Here is a 17916-nt window from a genome sequence, read left to right as displayed (position 1 = left end):
CAACTTAGCACAATTATGACCCATAGCTTACATATATGTATATATATGTGTGTGTGTGTGTGTGTATATATATATATATATATAAAAGGTAAATCCTGCCATTTTAAGGGTTTTTTAAAATAAGATTTTTCTCAATTTTCTGTATGTCTGAATACTACTACTGATAGCCATTTAATAGTTAAATGTGGTAAAAGGTTCTGTGATAAAAAGCTCTAGAGTTCCCGTATCCCCACATTCGTACATGTAGAAAATAAGTGAGACTTCTTAAAATTGTCCTTTGTTGCAGTTCAATTTTATAAGTGCAACATTAAACCAAAGAACATATTTTTTTTTTTTGCTTTTGCTTTTGTAACTTTTATTTTCAGTAAGTTCAATAAGTGATATCTTGGCGTTAATGGATTAGTTATACCTAGATACTGGGAGTTACAAATTAAATGTGGGGATTTCTGTAATACAGTATGTACAATTATGTAATAAGGCTTCCTAATTTAATTCTTAAACAAGTTATAATCTTCTTTATGACTGCCATTAGTGGTTTACCTGTAGACTTATGAAACTGATAGAAGCTAAATTTCTTTCCGCTACCAAAATTACAAATGTTAAAAAGTTCAAATATGCACATCAAAGCTGCAGTAAAACTCTAAATTTCTATGTTTACATGCCATGATCCATACTGTACCTAATAAAACACAGTACATTTATATTGGAAAGTGGGGTCCCATTTATTTGTAAGAAAAAGCCGGATCTCAGCATTTGCCAGAACAAAATTCAAAAGCAACCTGCACACAGGCCTCCTTTCCACTTCTTGCCGAAACCAAAATAATTTACATAAAAATATATATAACCCCGGTTACCATATACATCAGTATATGCCCAGTGCTATTTACATTAAAAACATTGCATTGCATAATTCAAGAAATAAAATAATCATGCATTTTATTTTAAGGTGAAAAATGCAGTTACAGAACTAAGCTTGCGTACCATGATTGTCCCAGTATTTACTAAAGGAATAATATTCAAAGGTTTCTCGTTTATATCTCATCTTCTACACCCAGCCATCACTCTTAAGTATCACATAGAGTAAATCACTTTAGCAACAAGAAACTTCTGAATATATTATACTGGCATATGAAACTAAAGATATGGACACATAAACACACTGAAAGGTTTAATGAAAATGTATGAAATAATCCCAACAATTATAGTTTTTCAAATGTAAAAAACTATTTGGATCATCTTAATAGAGCACTGAAGTCCTTTCAAAGTTTAATGTCACTCTTCAGACAAATACAGACATAACACACTTCTGGAAAACAATATTCTTTATCATTCTGCACAAATTAAAATATAGTGCATTAATCAAAAAGAAAAACATTATATAATTGTCACATTAGATGAAGTTTTTGCCATTTCTTCAGGAGAATGACTCTTTATTACTTCTTTGATGAACTGTTCAAGGCTAGTAAAGTAACCCTGACATTGCCATGTATCATTATGAGTTCCATCAGGAAAAATGGCTAACCTCTTAGTCCGAGATGGGGAGAGTTCATAAAGTTGCTTCATCATCACTGGTGGAATTAATTGGTCAGAGAGTCCAGAGATGAAAAGAGAAGGCATTCTGCACTGAGAGATTTTTCTATAGGACAAAAATTTATTTTTGTAGCACCATAAAGGAAGGTAACGCATTGGAAAGAATGAAAATAAAGTGCTGGCCATATGTGGTATGCTTAAAAATGTGTTCTCCACCATAATAGCTGAAATCCTATGTGAATTTTCAGAAGCCAAATGAATAGCCACTGCTCCTCCCAAGGATCGACCAAAAAGAAAAATTTTTGTTTTGTCAAGGTCAGGTCTAGTCATCACATAGTCTAGCACAGCTTCAGAATCTAAGTAGAGTCCTTCTTCACTTGCTTCTCCTTCGCTTTTTCCATATCCTCGATAATCAACAAGCAAAAGATTAACTTTGAGGTTAACCAACATAAGCAATGCATTTGGTAACCTGTGACCTATGTTGCCTGCATTCCCATGAAAATAAATTATGGTTGGAGAATAGGGTGAATTGTCTCCAGTGTATCTTATTAAAATAAGATTTAGACGTACTCCATCTTTGGTTCTGATGAAAATGTTTTCATGTGGAATACCAGTGGGCATGGGGACATAGAGACGCGAGGAAGATGGCTGTTCTGGAAAATAAAGCAATACATCCTGGAATTTATATAGAATACCTGCTATTGATATGAATATTAACAATAGTAAGATAATGCCTCCATACAGATGGAAAGTCACTATTAAAGGTAAAAGAGAAATACGACAGAGAGCCCAAGACCACGAGGCCAAGGCTATTAGCCATCTTTCAACAAAGTTCCACAGCATCCAGGACTTTTCCATTGTAGCTCCCTGTAAGTATCCTAAAGAGAAAGAGAGAGAGACATTATCAGTAATTCGGCATATATCTCTTATTTTAAAGTTAGATCCGTGATATATATCATGGTACTAGATGAATCCTTGGAAGCCTACATCAATCCATCCACAAAAGTGGTTGCTCTAATTTCCCTTGTCCCTTCTGTTATAAAGTCACCTTTATTCCTCCAGTTTCTATGATAGTCATCAAGTTATATTCATGTTTTTAATGTTCTTATTTACTGCCAAGTACTTTCATTCATGTAGTCTCCTTGATTTGATAGAAAAGTTAAGTTGATGCTGCCAGATCACATGGTAGTGCTGTTTTTAATTTTTTGAGGAACCTCCATACTATTAGTAGCTGTACCAATTTACATTCCCACCAACAGTGAACAATAGTTCCCTTTCTCCACATCCTTGCCAACATTTGTTATTTCTGTCTTTTTGATGTTAGACATTTTAACAGGTATGAGGTTATATCTCATTGTTTTGATTTACATTTTCTTGATGATTAATGATGTTAAGCATCTCTTCATGTACCTATTAGCCTCCTTATATCTTCTTTGGAAAAAATGTCTATTTGGAACTTCTGCCCTTTTTAATTGTATTTCTGTAAGTTATTGAGTTGCATGCGTTTTATAGTTTGGATTAAAACCCTGACCAGATATATGATTTGCAAATATTTTCTCCCATTCAAAGGTTGCCTTTTCATCTTATTGATGGTTTCCTTTGCTGTTCAAAAGCATTTTAATTTGATGTAGTCCCACTTATTTTTGCTTTTGCTGCCTTGTTTAGTGTCAAATCCAAAAAATCATTGTCAGGACTTTATTAAGGAGCTTACTGCTATGTTTTCTTCTAGGAGTTCTGTGATTTCAGGTCTTACATTAGTCTTTAGTCTCTTTTGAGTTAATTTTTGCGCATGGTAAGATAGTGATCCAGTTTTCCCAATACCATTTATCAAGGAGATTGTACTTTTCCATTATATTCCTGGCTTGTTTTTTGTTGTAAATTAGTTGACCATCTACGTGGAGACTTATTTCTGGGCTCATATTCTGCTCCACTGATTTATGTGTCTATTTTTATGCCAGTGCAATACTGTTTTGACTACAGTCTTGTACTTTAGTTTTCCTTTCTCAAAATTTGTTTAGCTATTTGGGGTCTTTTGTGATTCCACAGAAATTTTAGGATTATTTGTTCTATTTCTGTGAAAAATGTCATTGAATTTTGCTAGGGATTGCATTAAATCTGTAGATTGCTTTGGGTAGCATGGACATTTTAAGAATATTAATTCTTCCAATCCGTGAGCATGGAAGAGCTCTCCATTTATGCTGCTTCTTCAATTTCTTTCATTAATGTCTTACAGTTTTCATTGTACTTATCCTTCACCTCCTTGGATAAATTTATTCCTAGGTATTTTATTCCTTTTGATGGAATTATAAATGAGATTGCTTTCTTAATTTCTTTCTGACAGTCTGTCATTAGTGTAAAGAATGACAACAGATTTTTGAATTCTACAGCTTTACTGAGATAGGCAGGTTGAAGGCAAATTCGATTAAAAAGGTAGTTAACAGATTCTAACTTATCAAGACCAATCTGATATAATATGGTCAATTTCCTTTTTCACATTATAGAAAAATTATAATTAAACCAGGATAAGAAAGAGTATTCTCCTCTCTACCTGGAGCTTCTCACAGCTAAACTTAAAAAATAATTTATTTAAATTAACCACTATTTTCTAATATTGTATTGTTTTTAAGAAAAAGTTTAATAATTTCTCTTTCACATCTAATTAAAAAGAAATTTTGGTTTGCTAATATAATAAAACATGTGCAATCTTTCTTACAGTCCTTACTGCAATTTCATACCAGTAAGTCAACACTGATTGATATGGTGTACTGGTAAAGCCGTAAGTACTTGAAGAATAAATGTAAAAGAAATGGAAATGCTGAGAATCAGAGATAAGCAAAGTGATTTATTGGAGAAATTTTTTAAATATTGCTGAAAAACATAAATGATAAAAATACAGAAAAAAGTTATCAAAAACTGTTTAAATCAATTAAAAAAGTTTATGCATGTTATCTTTAAAAGACAAGAGGTGAGTTATAATTTTTCTTAGAGTAGTCATCTACTTATATATTTACCAAGTTTTAAAAGACATTAAGAAGTTACTCTTCCTTTTGATAAAATTTTAAACTGTTTTATCAAAAATTATGCCTGTTTATGGGTAATTTTAAAAGTGTAATGTATGCCATAAGCTAATAAATGTGGCATTTTACTTGATCATTAGATTTAAACACTGAAAACATAAAATCAAGTTAAATTAGGTTGGCTATAAAGACGAGTTAGATGTCTTAATAGATTTAAATTTTCACTATTATTTCACCAAACATATTTACTATTTCATTAAACACAGATTTTCAAATATGAATTCTTGTTCAAGAGACTGTGTGTGAACATAAACCAACATTATAGCATTTTTCTGAAATTTCTCTGAAATCAACACTGCCACCCAGTTGTAGCAAGTTTCATTACAATGAGCACTATATTAAACTAGAGAAAAGCAGGTATGTCAGGTAAACAAAACCCCAGGCTTAAAAACCATGGAAGCAATACCCGGGCACTAGGTGTCAGACTTGGTTAAAAGTCAGATTGAAAGGGGCTGCACTACAGTAGCCAAGTAAACCAATTACAGTAAATGTGAATACTTGTTCGAGGTCAAGAATCAACAGCTTGAATTAGACAGAACTACTCTATATTCCCTCGTTGTGGTGGATAATTCTCAGCAACACATCTGATCACTTACACTTTTCATTTAATGTTTCCTAAATTTTATTATTTTTTTTAAGTGTAAGCAATATCTGAGTGATTTTCACATGCACATGGGAAGTTTTACTGGGGAAATATAAAAACACATGGCATAAACTTTATCAGAGTAAAAGAATTTTGTGTAGTATTAGGATTAACAAGGTTTGGGTTATAAAATACAAATACACTGGAGCACTGTACTATTTCAAAAATAAGGTATTTAAGATTTTTTTAGTGAAAAAGTTTACTATTTTCATAGTCAAGCCAATCATTTGTGAGAGGTATCAGGGAAACGATGAACTCAAACATCATTTGTTTGGTGATAAAACGGGGGAAAAAGCCACTCAAATTCTATCTGTCTTAAAGTCTCTATCATATATCTGCAGAATAATCTTGGGTTTATCACTTATTTCCAGTCTGAATTTTTTTTTTCCCTCAATAGAATGAGAACTTAAAAATACCTACATATAAGGCTGGTCAGCATTAACTTTATTTGATTTTGTGACTAGTATTTCTGGCTGTAACATTTCATTCTTAACCATGTTCTGCTCAAATCAATATCAACATCAGCATTTACCACACCACTATAAGAAAAGAAAATAATCTAGAAATCTGAGTAAGTGCATGCATGGCAAAGCACTCTTATAACCCAGATAACCAGTAGTGAATTGACTCAGTTTTCGAATTAAGCAAGTTATCATTGCAATACTAGATAAAATATAAAGCTCCTAATACCTGCACAAGGCATACTTTGACATTCAAACTACACACACACACACATACAGACACACACCTGCATACATTAAATCTATATAGTTAAAATTTTCCATTATTCGAACTTTGAAAAGTAATTTTTAAGTAGATTCTTTAATTTCTAATTTCAACATACAATATTGAATTTGAAGCTATTTAGACCAGAAACTGTGTTTCTCTTTTTCACTACTGTGTTTCCTACTGGATAGTAAAATACCTTATATATACTCAAGACTAAAATGTTTTTTAAATAAGTAATTCAGTAACATATTTGAATTATTAGACTCCTAAGAGAATGTAACTGTATTCTGAGCACTGGGCATATATGTTTAAAAGTGGACATCAGAAAAACTGCATATGTGAGTCCATTATTGGTTAGGAAAAATAGTTATTCAATTCGCAGTTTTCCACAAAGCTCTTCTGAGAAGACACCTTACTCTGTGTCCTAACTGACTCTGTGACTAAAAAAGATAATCTTACAATAGATTGTTAAACTGTAAAAGTCAGAATAAAAGCCAATTCATTTTGAGGAACACCAAGTGAAAGTTAATAAGGACAGGTTAGTAAAAACTGCTCTGGGGTGTCTGTGTATCTTCTCTTTAATACATTATGACACAATGGTAGTCTAAAGAGAGACCTCTATGCACAGACCGCCTCATTTTTACATAACCCATTTGTCTGTAATTTCTGCTACCTAGTCTTTATGGTATCTCTCTGTGTTCTTAAAGGAAATGGAACAAGCAAACTTAATATAGGAAAAATTTTTTATTTACTAAATTTGCTGAAGCTATAAGCGAAGTACAATTACTGGGGCTATCTGCTGAGATGTAGAAACAACTTCACATAGACCCAGATATTATGATAGTCAATGTAAATGAGCAGTGCCTCTGATAGAGTCCCCTAAAGATTCTACAGCTAGCAGTGTGCAAGTTTTCCATTCATTTTGTCAATAAATTAATGTGAGTACAGGCTTAACAAAACCTTTTTTATCCATGAAAAAAATTACCTCTGGCTAACCCTCTAGCATGGTTTCCCTGGAAACCTCATAAAGGTGGGATATCAGCTATGTTTCTAAGCAACATTTTGTGTGGTAAACTTGACCCCTATTAGTGAGCTAAATCTAGAATGAGCAGACAGTGAGCAGGGCTACATTTGCCAAGTGGGAGGTACAGAGTGGCTTTTCTGAGTGGTATATAATTTGTAACTTGCTTGTCCCTCTGCTGAATCCTAGACAGTATGCTTATGTGCCGTTACAAAAGATACTGTTCCCTGTGGAGAACAAAAGTTAAGTCAGGAGGTGCCCACCCATATGTCATCTTCCCACTAGCCTCAACTATCACTTGGGAAAAATACACCTGATGCTGACATCCTGGGTTTTTTTATCCCGTATCTTTCAACAAAATAGTGTCAGGTATGGTCCTCTGGGTCTTGTGAGTGTTAATGTCCAGCTGAACCGAAGACCATGCTGCTAGTCATGCAGAATAAGCCAGGTGATTAGTTACCCCTTAAATACGCCCTATGGGACAAAATATTTATAAAATATGTTGCCAGTAGAGGTGGGTTCTTTTTCATGCTGAAATGCATTTGCTGATAACATCTTAACAACATAAATAATCAAGAGGAGAATAGTGAGTTGCATATATTCAAAGTTTGATCCAAGTTTGTACTCCTCAGGAGGGTAACTTGTAAGGAAAGAACGTTAGACCTGTGGAGCATAGAATCTTAGTCAATCAATATCCTCTCATCTCCCACACTTTTACATTATTTTTATGTGTTTAACCTTATGCCTACATCTTAAATAAACACATTACCATTTCTTACTTCTGCCTTTGCCATGTTACCATACCAGCTGTCACATGTCAAATATCTCTAAAACCAGTACTCATATATTTCTAACTTTAACCACCCCCCAGTAACTCCTTAACTACTTACACTTACTATCTTCAGAATCTGATGTATCAGCTTTTATGATTACTCATAAAAAGCAATCCTCATTTACTAATAAACCTAATGGATTTTTCTCAATGCACACTGCAGCACCATACCCCTACATGACAGTAGACATTAATTCTTCCTCAGCCTCCAGTATACTCAAATCTCTTGTGTTTTTCTCTCTGACCTACTCCAATTTAGGCATTTTCCAAGGTCCTATCCATTTACCTTCCTTCCTTCAGTGATCTCATTCTTTCTTGTGGCTCCACCTATCATATTTGTGTATGAACTATTTCCATTCTCTATGTCTATCTACAACCTCAAACTTATCCAAAACTAAACACTTCCTCTTCCTTGCCTAGCATTTTGCATGCTTTATGTTAATTATGAAAAAAGCATGTGTAAACAAATACATTTTTTTAAAACATAGGTTTGATTTTGAGTCTCAATATATAACATAAATTATTTTACAGTATCAAAAATAGACACATTATTTTAACATGCACAGGTCTCAAACCTGAATTTTAAAAAGTCAACCTTAAAAATAATTTTTGTGCTTTATATTTAGATGAAGTAGTTAGAAGTATCATATTTATATAAGTAAGCACTTCTCAAAAATACTTTATTAAAAGCATAACTTATTTTTATAATGTATAGACAAGTAGATATATTTGCAGTTGTTTTCCTTTAAAAAGAATGGTTTTGAAGTGTAATCAACATATTGATGTGCCATATAAGCACTTTGATCATATGAATGCACCTTACAGATCTAGTGAATATCATCTTGAGAATTTTATGGTCTGCATTAACTTATTTGTTCACATTTAGTGCTCCATATGCTTCCTGTCTCTAAACAGAAGTTCATTATGACTACCATATTTTGCTGTATACAATGCATACTTTTTGCCCAATTTTTTGAGGGGGAAATAAGGATGTGCCTTATACATGGGTATAATGATTACATACCATGCATATAATAATCCCATGTAGAATGCACACAAAAATGTGGGTGCAAATTATACATGGGAGCGTGTTATACATTGTGTAGTCAATTTAAAACTAAAAATAAAAAACAATTTAAAGCTGTGAAGCTCTCTGAACCACTAAGTTGACTAGTGGTAACTGAGTGATGGGTCAACTGAATGATGGGCATATTCATCTTAATTACCTCATATATGTCGTTGAAGGATCTCAAATGGTTTCATTTCTAAAGAAAAATATTTAAGTAACTATTCTATAAGCTGATGATACTATTTAAAAAAAAAGGTCAATACCAAAGTTATGCCCAACTACAATGGCATGAATTCTCAGAACATACCCACAAGTCCCCAGAGAGTTCTCAAACCCAGACCAGTGAAGTGGTCCCACGGTTGGCTTCCAAGCCTCTTAAGATTCCAATTTATTCTACCATACTATTTAAAAGATTAAAGACGATGCTACAAATATGTGTTGATACCTGCTATGTAGAATGATAGCACCTAGGCACTATAAACTACTTCAAAATTATAAATGTATAGTCCTCGTTCTTAAGTAACTCGTGAGCTACTCAATAAATTTCAAGTAACTCATGATCTACTCAGGAAACCAGACACAGACATATATAACTGTACACATCTAACATAAGTTTATTTAATTACAGATGACTCAAAGAAAATTAAAGAAAGGTCATAATTGTCCTTAAATATAGGAAGAGAAAAATAAAACTTTAACGATGTGTCCTTTATAACGTAAGTTTAGTAATATCTGGATTTCATCGTGCTTGATTACTTTTAGAAACCAAGTGGAAATTTTTCCAAACTTTTTAAAAACAGGAGAAAGTACAATGCCAGGGTTAGGAATTTCTTTTATTTTCCATCAAACAGCTGCCTATGACACACATTTTTATTTATTTAGCACAATTATTCACAGCAACTAGTACTCAAGTATACTCTAAATAAATACTTAGCAAGGGCAAGTGTAAGGAAAATCAGAGCAGTTGAACTGGGTAAACTTTATAAACCTGAGATCTTTCTATGCCAGTGGTTCTCCAAAAGTGGCTGCAGACTTCTGGGGGTCCCCAAGACCTTTTCAAAAGGTCTGGGAGATTAATATTATAATCATTCGAGAATGCTATTTGCCTTTTCATTTTTTGACATTTGTACTAATGGTATAAAACCAGCGAGGAGTAAAACTGCTGGTACCTTAGCAAGAATTGTAGTGGCACGAACCTGTTTAAGTCATTGCATTCTTTAACACCATGAACTCTAGGAAAGTTGGTGGGGGTGGGAGAGTGAAAATCAGTCTTTACTTGCGAATGTCATTGAAGAAGCAGTTAAATTACATTTTGTGTGACAAATATTTGACCAAATGGGGAGGACACATAAAGCACCAGGTGTGGGCTGAGCTAGCAGCTTTTTTAGGTGGCACCATTTCGACTTAAAAAGAAAATTAACAAACTGATCACTCAAACTCAGGTGTTTGGCAGGCATTTTCTGGAAAATGAATGAAGTTGCCAATAGCTTCCCACAACTTGGACACTTTTCTGATAGAATCGTCATGGTGCTATAAGCAAATGAGATTTTTGATAACCTATTACATGTGTCAACATGTGCAATAATCTGCTCAACACAGCAAACTAGTATTTTCCAAATGACCAACAAATGGCATCACAAAATCAAGAATGGGTAAAAAAATAATGTAACAGAGACAAAAAATTCTTTGATACGGGTTTCAGATTCCACAATGTAACTGATCTTTAAGAAACTACTACCTGTTGAATATTGTAGTGGCAGAGAATATCCACAATTATCTGAAAAGACTATAAAAATACTCCTTTTACAACTACAAATTTCTGTGGGCTTGTTTTTTTCATGTATTTCATCTAAAACAACTTACTGTATGAGAATGAAACATTAAAATCTGCCTGTCTTCTATTAAGCAGACATGAAAGAGATTCAAAAATGTAAAACAATATCAAATTCCTTGCTAATTTTTTCCAAAAACAGTTGTTTTGCACCAAAAAACGCTTATCATGTTATGTAATGGGGTTTTTATTGTTATTTTGAAATGACAAAGCTTCATTTTATAAATTCCCAGTTTTAATTTCTAACACAGTAAATATCTCTATATTTAGTCCACATACACAAAAACTCCTGAGTTCTCAATAATTTTTAAAAATGTAAACAGGATCAAACGTAAGGGGGTTCTGAGACCAAAGTATCTGATAACTAGCCTTGATCAGTATGGCTCAGTTGGTTGGGCATCGTCCTGCAAACGGAAAGGTCACCTGTTTGATTCCAAGTCAGGGTTAGGGCACACGCTTGGGTTGAGGGTTCGGTCCCTGCTCAGGGTGTGAGCAAGACACAACCAATCAATGTTTCTCCCTCACATTGATATTTCTCTCCCTGTCTTCTGCCCTCTCTAAAAATAAATAAAAACTTTTTAAAAAAGTTTGATAACTACTGTTCTATACTGCATAACCATATAATCTTATTAGACCCCCAGACCTGTCTCCTTCAAATTTAGAATGATGTAGTACATTAAATCTTTTGTTCATTGAATATGTAAAGGTTACTAAAGTTTCCTAAATGCTGAAAGAGAAAAAAATAATAAAAACACATAACATTCTTCAGGTTCTCAAAGATCATTAATGTAAGACAGATGTGAAATTTTGAAGAGTGCCTTTCACCCCGGGCTAGGCAGGCCCGGAGGGAGGTTTTAATCCAGTGAGCGCCACACCCCACATTCTCAGATCACTACCCAAGTCCACATTTAAATGTGGTGCTTCATTTTGAAGGAGTATCTTTGCATATGTATCACTTTTTTAACTGGACCCAAATTTCTACGTTTGTAAAAGGAAGAGGCTATCTGAATAACCTAGGGTCTCACAAATTATACTTTATAGGTCACAGAAAAAAAAGATGTAGAGTTGGAAAATATGCATTGTATTATAAATAATATCTTTACTAAATAGTACAGAAGATTGGTGGCCCTGGTTATGTGACTTTTAACAGTAATTGAAAAGTTACTGAGACATTAAGAATGCACCCAAGATTAAAAACAGGTCTCTAGAAATCTCTGATGAGCAAAGATGGGATAATTTTATATTTCAATTGAGATTTGCAAAATATTTTATTCATCATACATTTTCAGTCTTCTTCCAGACCACTATCATTAAGTAACATTTTAAAGAGCATAAAGTTAGTTAACGTTGGAGAAAATAACTGGATAAACAACCTTCATGTAAGACAACAGATATGTTTTAGGAGTGTATTAGTAACATGAGGGGAGAAAGAAAAGCCAGGGAATAGGTAAGTACATAAGGAACTGTCATGAGTTGCTATGAATTCAGCAGTGTTTGTTCTGTGCTTTGTCAACAGAACTTAGGTTATTCTCTCCAATAAAAAGTAAATGATGGCAAATAATACATTAAAGATTAATTCCAAGTCTAGAGTAACAACCACCCTCAACCTTCTCCATACCAACGAATTTTATTCTCTCCCTCTGACGTTGGTAATCTATTCAAATCACTTTTCCCAGTAATCTTTATACAAAAAACTTAAATTAAAAAACAATAAATATATTAAGAACTAAAACTCAAACTACAGTAATGGCATATTCTAATTATCATTGCCCCAATAATTAGCAGAGTAAATCAGACAAATGTTATTCTTTCAATCACAGATAAAATTGTATTTTAATGAAGGTAAAAACTGTCTCATCAAAAAAAGTAAATGCTGGGGGTAGGCAGAGACAAATGTATTTGAAAAAATAAATTAATTAAAAAAAGTAAATGCTAATTATCCTAATTATTTTTAATTGCAAAAGTTTACATTGTACTACGCAGGGTATATTGATTTACCGAGTCTGCCAATAATAAAAGCTTTCTGAAACTACAAAAGATTTTACCTATACGTGAGTTAAATATGTATTTCCCAAAAACAATGTGACTGAAGGTTAACCAATTATAAATAAAACAAAAATGTCCGAAGTCATAAGTGCACTATTACTTTTAAGGCCCTTAGAGTCCATCTCAAATTGATAATTTTAGGAACAGCTTGTTTAATAATGAAAACTGCTCATACATTAAAAAACATATCTACAAGTAATAGAACAGTGTATAGGTTCATGTGAAGACTGTAAAAAGTGGAAAGCAAATTCACCTGTAACTGCTAACAGATACATCACAGGTGAAGAATGAGTATTTCATGGTGCTCCTTAAGTACTAAGATTCAGTCTTCCTGTCTGAATATATCTTCTTTTCTGCTAAGAACTGAGAAGTTAAGAAACCATGCCAGCTGCACAACTGAAATGAAAACACAAATCGCTATCTGTCGGTGTGTTGGAGACACCACAGAATGAATTATCTATTTCCCTAATGGTTACCCACATGTCATCAATAATGAAAAAGTATGTATTAATAGTCCTATGGGACAAATGAACAATAACTGCCTATGAAGATGTTGGATAGTAATTGAGTAGTTCAGACAGCATTTTAAACTGGGATTTAAATCTGTTTGGGCAGATAATGTCAAACATTACACTAGGCAGCAACATAGTAGCATTTTTGTGCTTTCCCCTTCACCTAAAGCACCGAAGACTTGGGAGTCAACTCTGACAGAAAAAAAGACAACATATTATTGTCACTAAGGAAGCGAGTCACAATTTATTCAAAGAGTATAAATATCTGTAAGAAAGAAAATGGTAGGAAATAATCTACAAGGCCAATAATCCAAAACAGATGTTCAAATTAAGACAATGAAATTCAGAATGTTTCCTACTTATGAAGGGGTACTGTGCTAAATACTATAAAGGGCATGGATGAAACTTAGAATTTATTTTCTTATAAAATCAATGTTACAGAGGAAGTAAGACTCTCAGGCAAGCTTGTAAATGCATGCAATTCCGGTCCATGTTCTGGAAATCTACAACTTTACAATTCCAGTAAAATGTACTACTAAAGGAGTTAACACCTATATGAAACAGTAACATAAAATGGAATAATTTATTAGACATCTATCACTGATGGTAAAATCTTAATTAGAATAATTAGAAGAACTAGAATCTTCTTTAGGTATACTCTAAAATGGGTATAATAAGGGTCTCACACATTCCTGTGGTAACTAAATAAGAATTAGAAAAATTTTAAAATCTCTGAGTAATAACAGAGTTCTAAATTAATGAAAAAGGAAAACAGAAACAGATACCCCTGGGATTAAGTGACAAGAAAAGGGAGATCATAGAAAAATGTTACGTTAAGCCGTTTCTTGTAACCACCACCAAGTTATGTCATTAACCCAGAACGATTTGGTTAAGTACCCTCAGAAGGCAAGGGGCCTGAGGTGTGACTGAGACAGCAGGCAGTGTGCCAAGATCTGCCAGTACAGATTATTCATAAACTGGCCTGACTTCATCATTTCAAATTAGCTCTCAATGGGAGGCAGTGTGGTGCAGTGGAGTGTGTTTCAGGGCTTGATTTGTTAATAGCTACGTGGCTTTTGCCCACTCACCCTCTTTAAATGTTTCTTCATATGCAAAAAGGGGATGAAATAGGTAACTGCAAAACTGATGAGATAAAATGTAATCCATAGTATTAATAAATGCAGGTACTTCTACGAGGCAAAACTTAAGGTACTATCCGTCAGAATAGAGTAAGTGAAATACAACTAAAAGTTCTGTTAGATTGGATTAAGTAATGGATAAAACTCACTGGAGAATACCTGAGTATTTGCACACAGGGAATAATTAACATGATGCCTTATTTTTCTTTCAAAACCCAGCTCAGGGAGCCGCTGCTTCAGAAAGCCATCCCTGGACCTCTATTTCCTACTGCCAATCATTCCACATTCTACAGTTTGTACAAATCAATGTGGTGGCACTCAGATTCTGGGTTACACTTTCCACCGATTCTAAGTTCCTGGATGACTGCGACTTCATCTTATTCAACACTGTATTTTCATTAGGTAGCAATGTCTGGCACATAGTAAGTCTGTATAACAACTGCTGAATTGTGCTGTCTGTATCTTAAGTAGTATAACTGTGACATAACACTTGATGGACAACCACAAATTCTAATTTGGTGGAATAAAATTTAACCTTTTAGTAAAAGACAAATCGTTAAGCATGCACACAAATATGATTTAATCCATGCCAAAAGAAACCAGGAAAGGATCAGTAAAAATCAACCATCAAAACTTAAAAGCCAGCACTCGCCGGGTAGTTAGGCTGGTTAGAGCTCGATTCCCAGTCAGAGCACATAAAAGAATCAACAAAGGAATGCAACAAGTTAATTCCTCTGTCTCTCTCTTCCTCTCTCTAAAATCAATCAAGTAAAAAAACTTAAGGGAAAAAAACCCTTAAAGCCCATATCCTCGTGTGTATTTCTATTCCGTTACTATTACACGGTAAACGTACGCAAAAGCTGCTGAATAAAAGACAAGGTTCTTGGTTATGAGACCTTGGTAATAACACTAGTAACGCATTTTTCAGAAAATAAATGTTCACAAAAATCTACAGCAAAATGGACTTCAATTGTATGGGGGTGCTCTCTTGCTGTTTCTTAAACACCTAAACTTCCAGCCGTGAAATTCGAACGCGTAAACCTGTTAGTGGCGTGAATGATCAGGGTTACCACATGCCTCAGACCTAGTACCTGGGATTTCTGTTTCACTTTTCGTGTGTGTGGGGAGTGCGGGGGTGGGTGGAATGATTTCTCTGTATTACACGTTACTGGAAATACACTGACAAGCGACTCTAGGATACGTCGTAAGCAACAAGTCCCAGCAGGACACCGGAGGGCCTTTGGTAATCCGCGCGCCAGTTTCCACAAAGGGCGTTCGTTGAGGTTTCTACCCGCCGCCCTCAAGGCTGCGGACTGGGCTCCTTCCGGGGCTGGCGCGGCGGGGAACAGGTCCCGCAGGGCCCTAGGCGCGCAGCCCCGCACTACCCGGGAGGCGGTTCGGGAACAGGATACCAGCGAAGCTCCTGCCAGCCACCCTCCGCGACCCCTGCGGAAAAAGCGGACCCCGCTGCTTGAAAGAACCGCACCGCACTTACTTAGACCTGCTCGCAAACTGCGCAGTCTGCCGCGGACACGCAACCCGGCGCCGCGTAGCAGCGTCCCTCCTTGCCGCTTCCGTCGCTCCTCATCGTCCTCCTCCAGACAAGGGGCTGTCGCCGTTCCCTCAGTCTAGCCCGGAGGTCCAGCGCCTGCCACTCTCGACTCCTCCACTTCCGGCCCACACTCGGTGTCGCGGGCAAAAACCCCCGCCGACTTCCACATCACCTGCTCTCCGCCTCTCCCCTAGTAGTGGGAACCCGGTTCCCCCTTCTGGGCATGCGCAAAAATCGAGGCCGGCGTACCCCCGCAACGGTGGCCGAGACGGACAAGATACTTCGGCGCTTCGTTGCAGGCACGCGCGTGATTCCAGCGGTCAAGTATGTATGCCCCGGGTGCGGGACGGCGGGAATGGGGGTGGGGACGGGGCTGGGAGTGGTGTACAGCCCGGCTTCAGCCACGTGTCCGAGCTTCTGGAGTGAGAGCTCGAAGCCCACCAGCTCTCTCTGCTGGAGCAAGTGTCTGCCTTAATAGGATTGTGAGGAGTATAGGAGATCCTGTACTTTAAAGCGTTTCCATAATTATTTTTTTCTCTTTGTTTTCTCCCAACCCAGCCCTCTTCTACCTCTGTCATAGTGGACCATCACGGGGGCAGATGCAGATGTGAGGCCTGGGCCTTGCAAGAAATAGGGGTTCCTTTTAAAGGAAAAGAATGCAAAATTATCTTATTTTTGCAAATTTTCCTGAAGTACAAGACCAACGGAACATTGCTAGGGCCACTCTCAGGGCCTTCGAAATGGCCACACAACTGTGCCCCTGAAGTTGTAGCTTTATTACCTTCACTGTCACCCTCCACCCCCACCCCGGCCTTTAATTTACTGGATTGTCTATTTACAGATTTCTGTCCTCCATCATTCGGTCATTCCCTATTCTGTGTACACAGTTTTATGTATACAGAATATGTTGATTTCTACTACCAGATCAAGAGCTCTAGGACAAAGTCAGGCTCTTGATAAAAGCTTCCTGTTTTTGGGCACCTAATAAGTGCGAAGCACTAAGCTAGACCGCTTATGTAATAAACTAATAACCACAGCAACTCAGTAAGATGCTTAATTAGAAACCCGTGATTCTCTTTGAACCAAGCATAAGCAAGGCTAAAATAATAAATATTGATATAAATCAACAGCTCCTGAAACGTAAGGACGAAGTTCGTATTCATCTCTCAATCCTGCATACCTAGGGCAATTACTATATTACAGTAGGTGCTCAATAAAGGTTTGCCTAATAAATTTATTTTGAATCCTTTAACAGATACTGGAAGAGTCCATAGTTGAACTCTGGGCATGCAGCTGTTTATGTCTGTATTATGAATGATATATGAATTATGTATTATTCCTGTATTAAGAGACAAGAACTCATATCAAAGTTGTGCCATCATGAAAAACAAATAGGAATGGATAGCCTTAAACAATATTGTAAAAGCCAATTTTTCCGCTGAAATAACCACAGGCGTTTTGGGATGGAAGATGCCCTCTTCAACCTGAGCTTTCACAATTAGCCCGTGAGAGTATTGGTACCACTGTTCACAAACAGGGAACAGAACTGAGAGGCTGCCCCTTGCTAATTAGGGGCAAAGCAGAAAGAAGGCTCAGGCTCATTTAAGGTCTAAATAAGGAGTAAGTGCACTAAGTGTTCTTGTGTCTCACTCCGCGACGAAATTAACTCTCAGGGGTCAACCTCTTGTCAAAAGCACCTGCTGCTTTGGGAGGCTATTAGGAGCTGTGTTTGTAGTGACACTGCTACCAGGGATCTGTCAGGTCCTCCGCACACTTGCGAGATGCCTGGTTTTTGCAGGACCATTCCCGAGAGTAGCCACGCCTGCGCCCTTCGTTCCTCTGACACCCTGGTTTTCCCAGCCTCCAAATGAAACTGCGCCTGCGCGCATTCTTTCCCTTACATCCTGGCACCACCCCCCCTCCCCGCTTCCAGCG

The 17916-nt window shown here is 36.0% G+C and overlaps 1 protein-coding gene across 1 annotated transcript; it reads right to left on the bottom strand.

Annotated features, from left to right (window-relative positions):
- Positions 1 to 697: 697 nt before the first annotated feature.
- Positions 698 to 16181, bottom strand: ABHD13 (abhydrolase domain containing 13). Its single transcript, XM_054574386.1, has 2 exons — positions 15925 to 16181; positions 698 to 2408 (listed from the first exon to the last, which is right to left on the bottom strand). Exon 2 carries the CDS (start codon positions 2386 to 2388, stop codon positions 1375 to 1377), a length of 1014 nt encoding a protein of 337 aa, XP_054430361.1. The 5' UTR covers positions 2389 to 2408; positions 15925 to 16181; the 3' UTR covers positions 698 to 1374.
- Between the last annotated feature and the right edge of the window lie 1735 nt (positions 16182 to 17916).

Source organism: Pteronotus mesoamericanus, unplaced genomic scaffold, assembly GCF_021234165.1.
Source record: "Pteronotus mesoamericanus isolate MK-2021 breed Mesoamerican mustached bat unplaced genomic scaffold, CSHL_Meso_final contig_26, whole genome shotgun sequence".
Lineage (NCBI taxonomy): Eukaryota > Metazoa > Chordata > Mammalia > Chiroptera > Mormoopidae > Pteronotus > Pteronotus mesoamericanus.
This window is presented reverse-complemented; position numbering and strand designations above follow the sequence as displayed.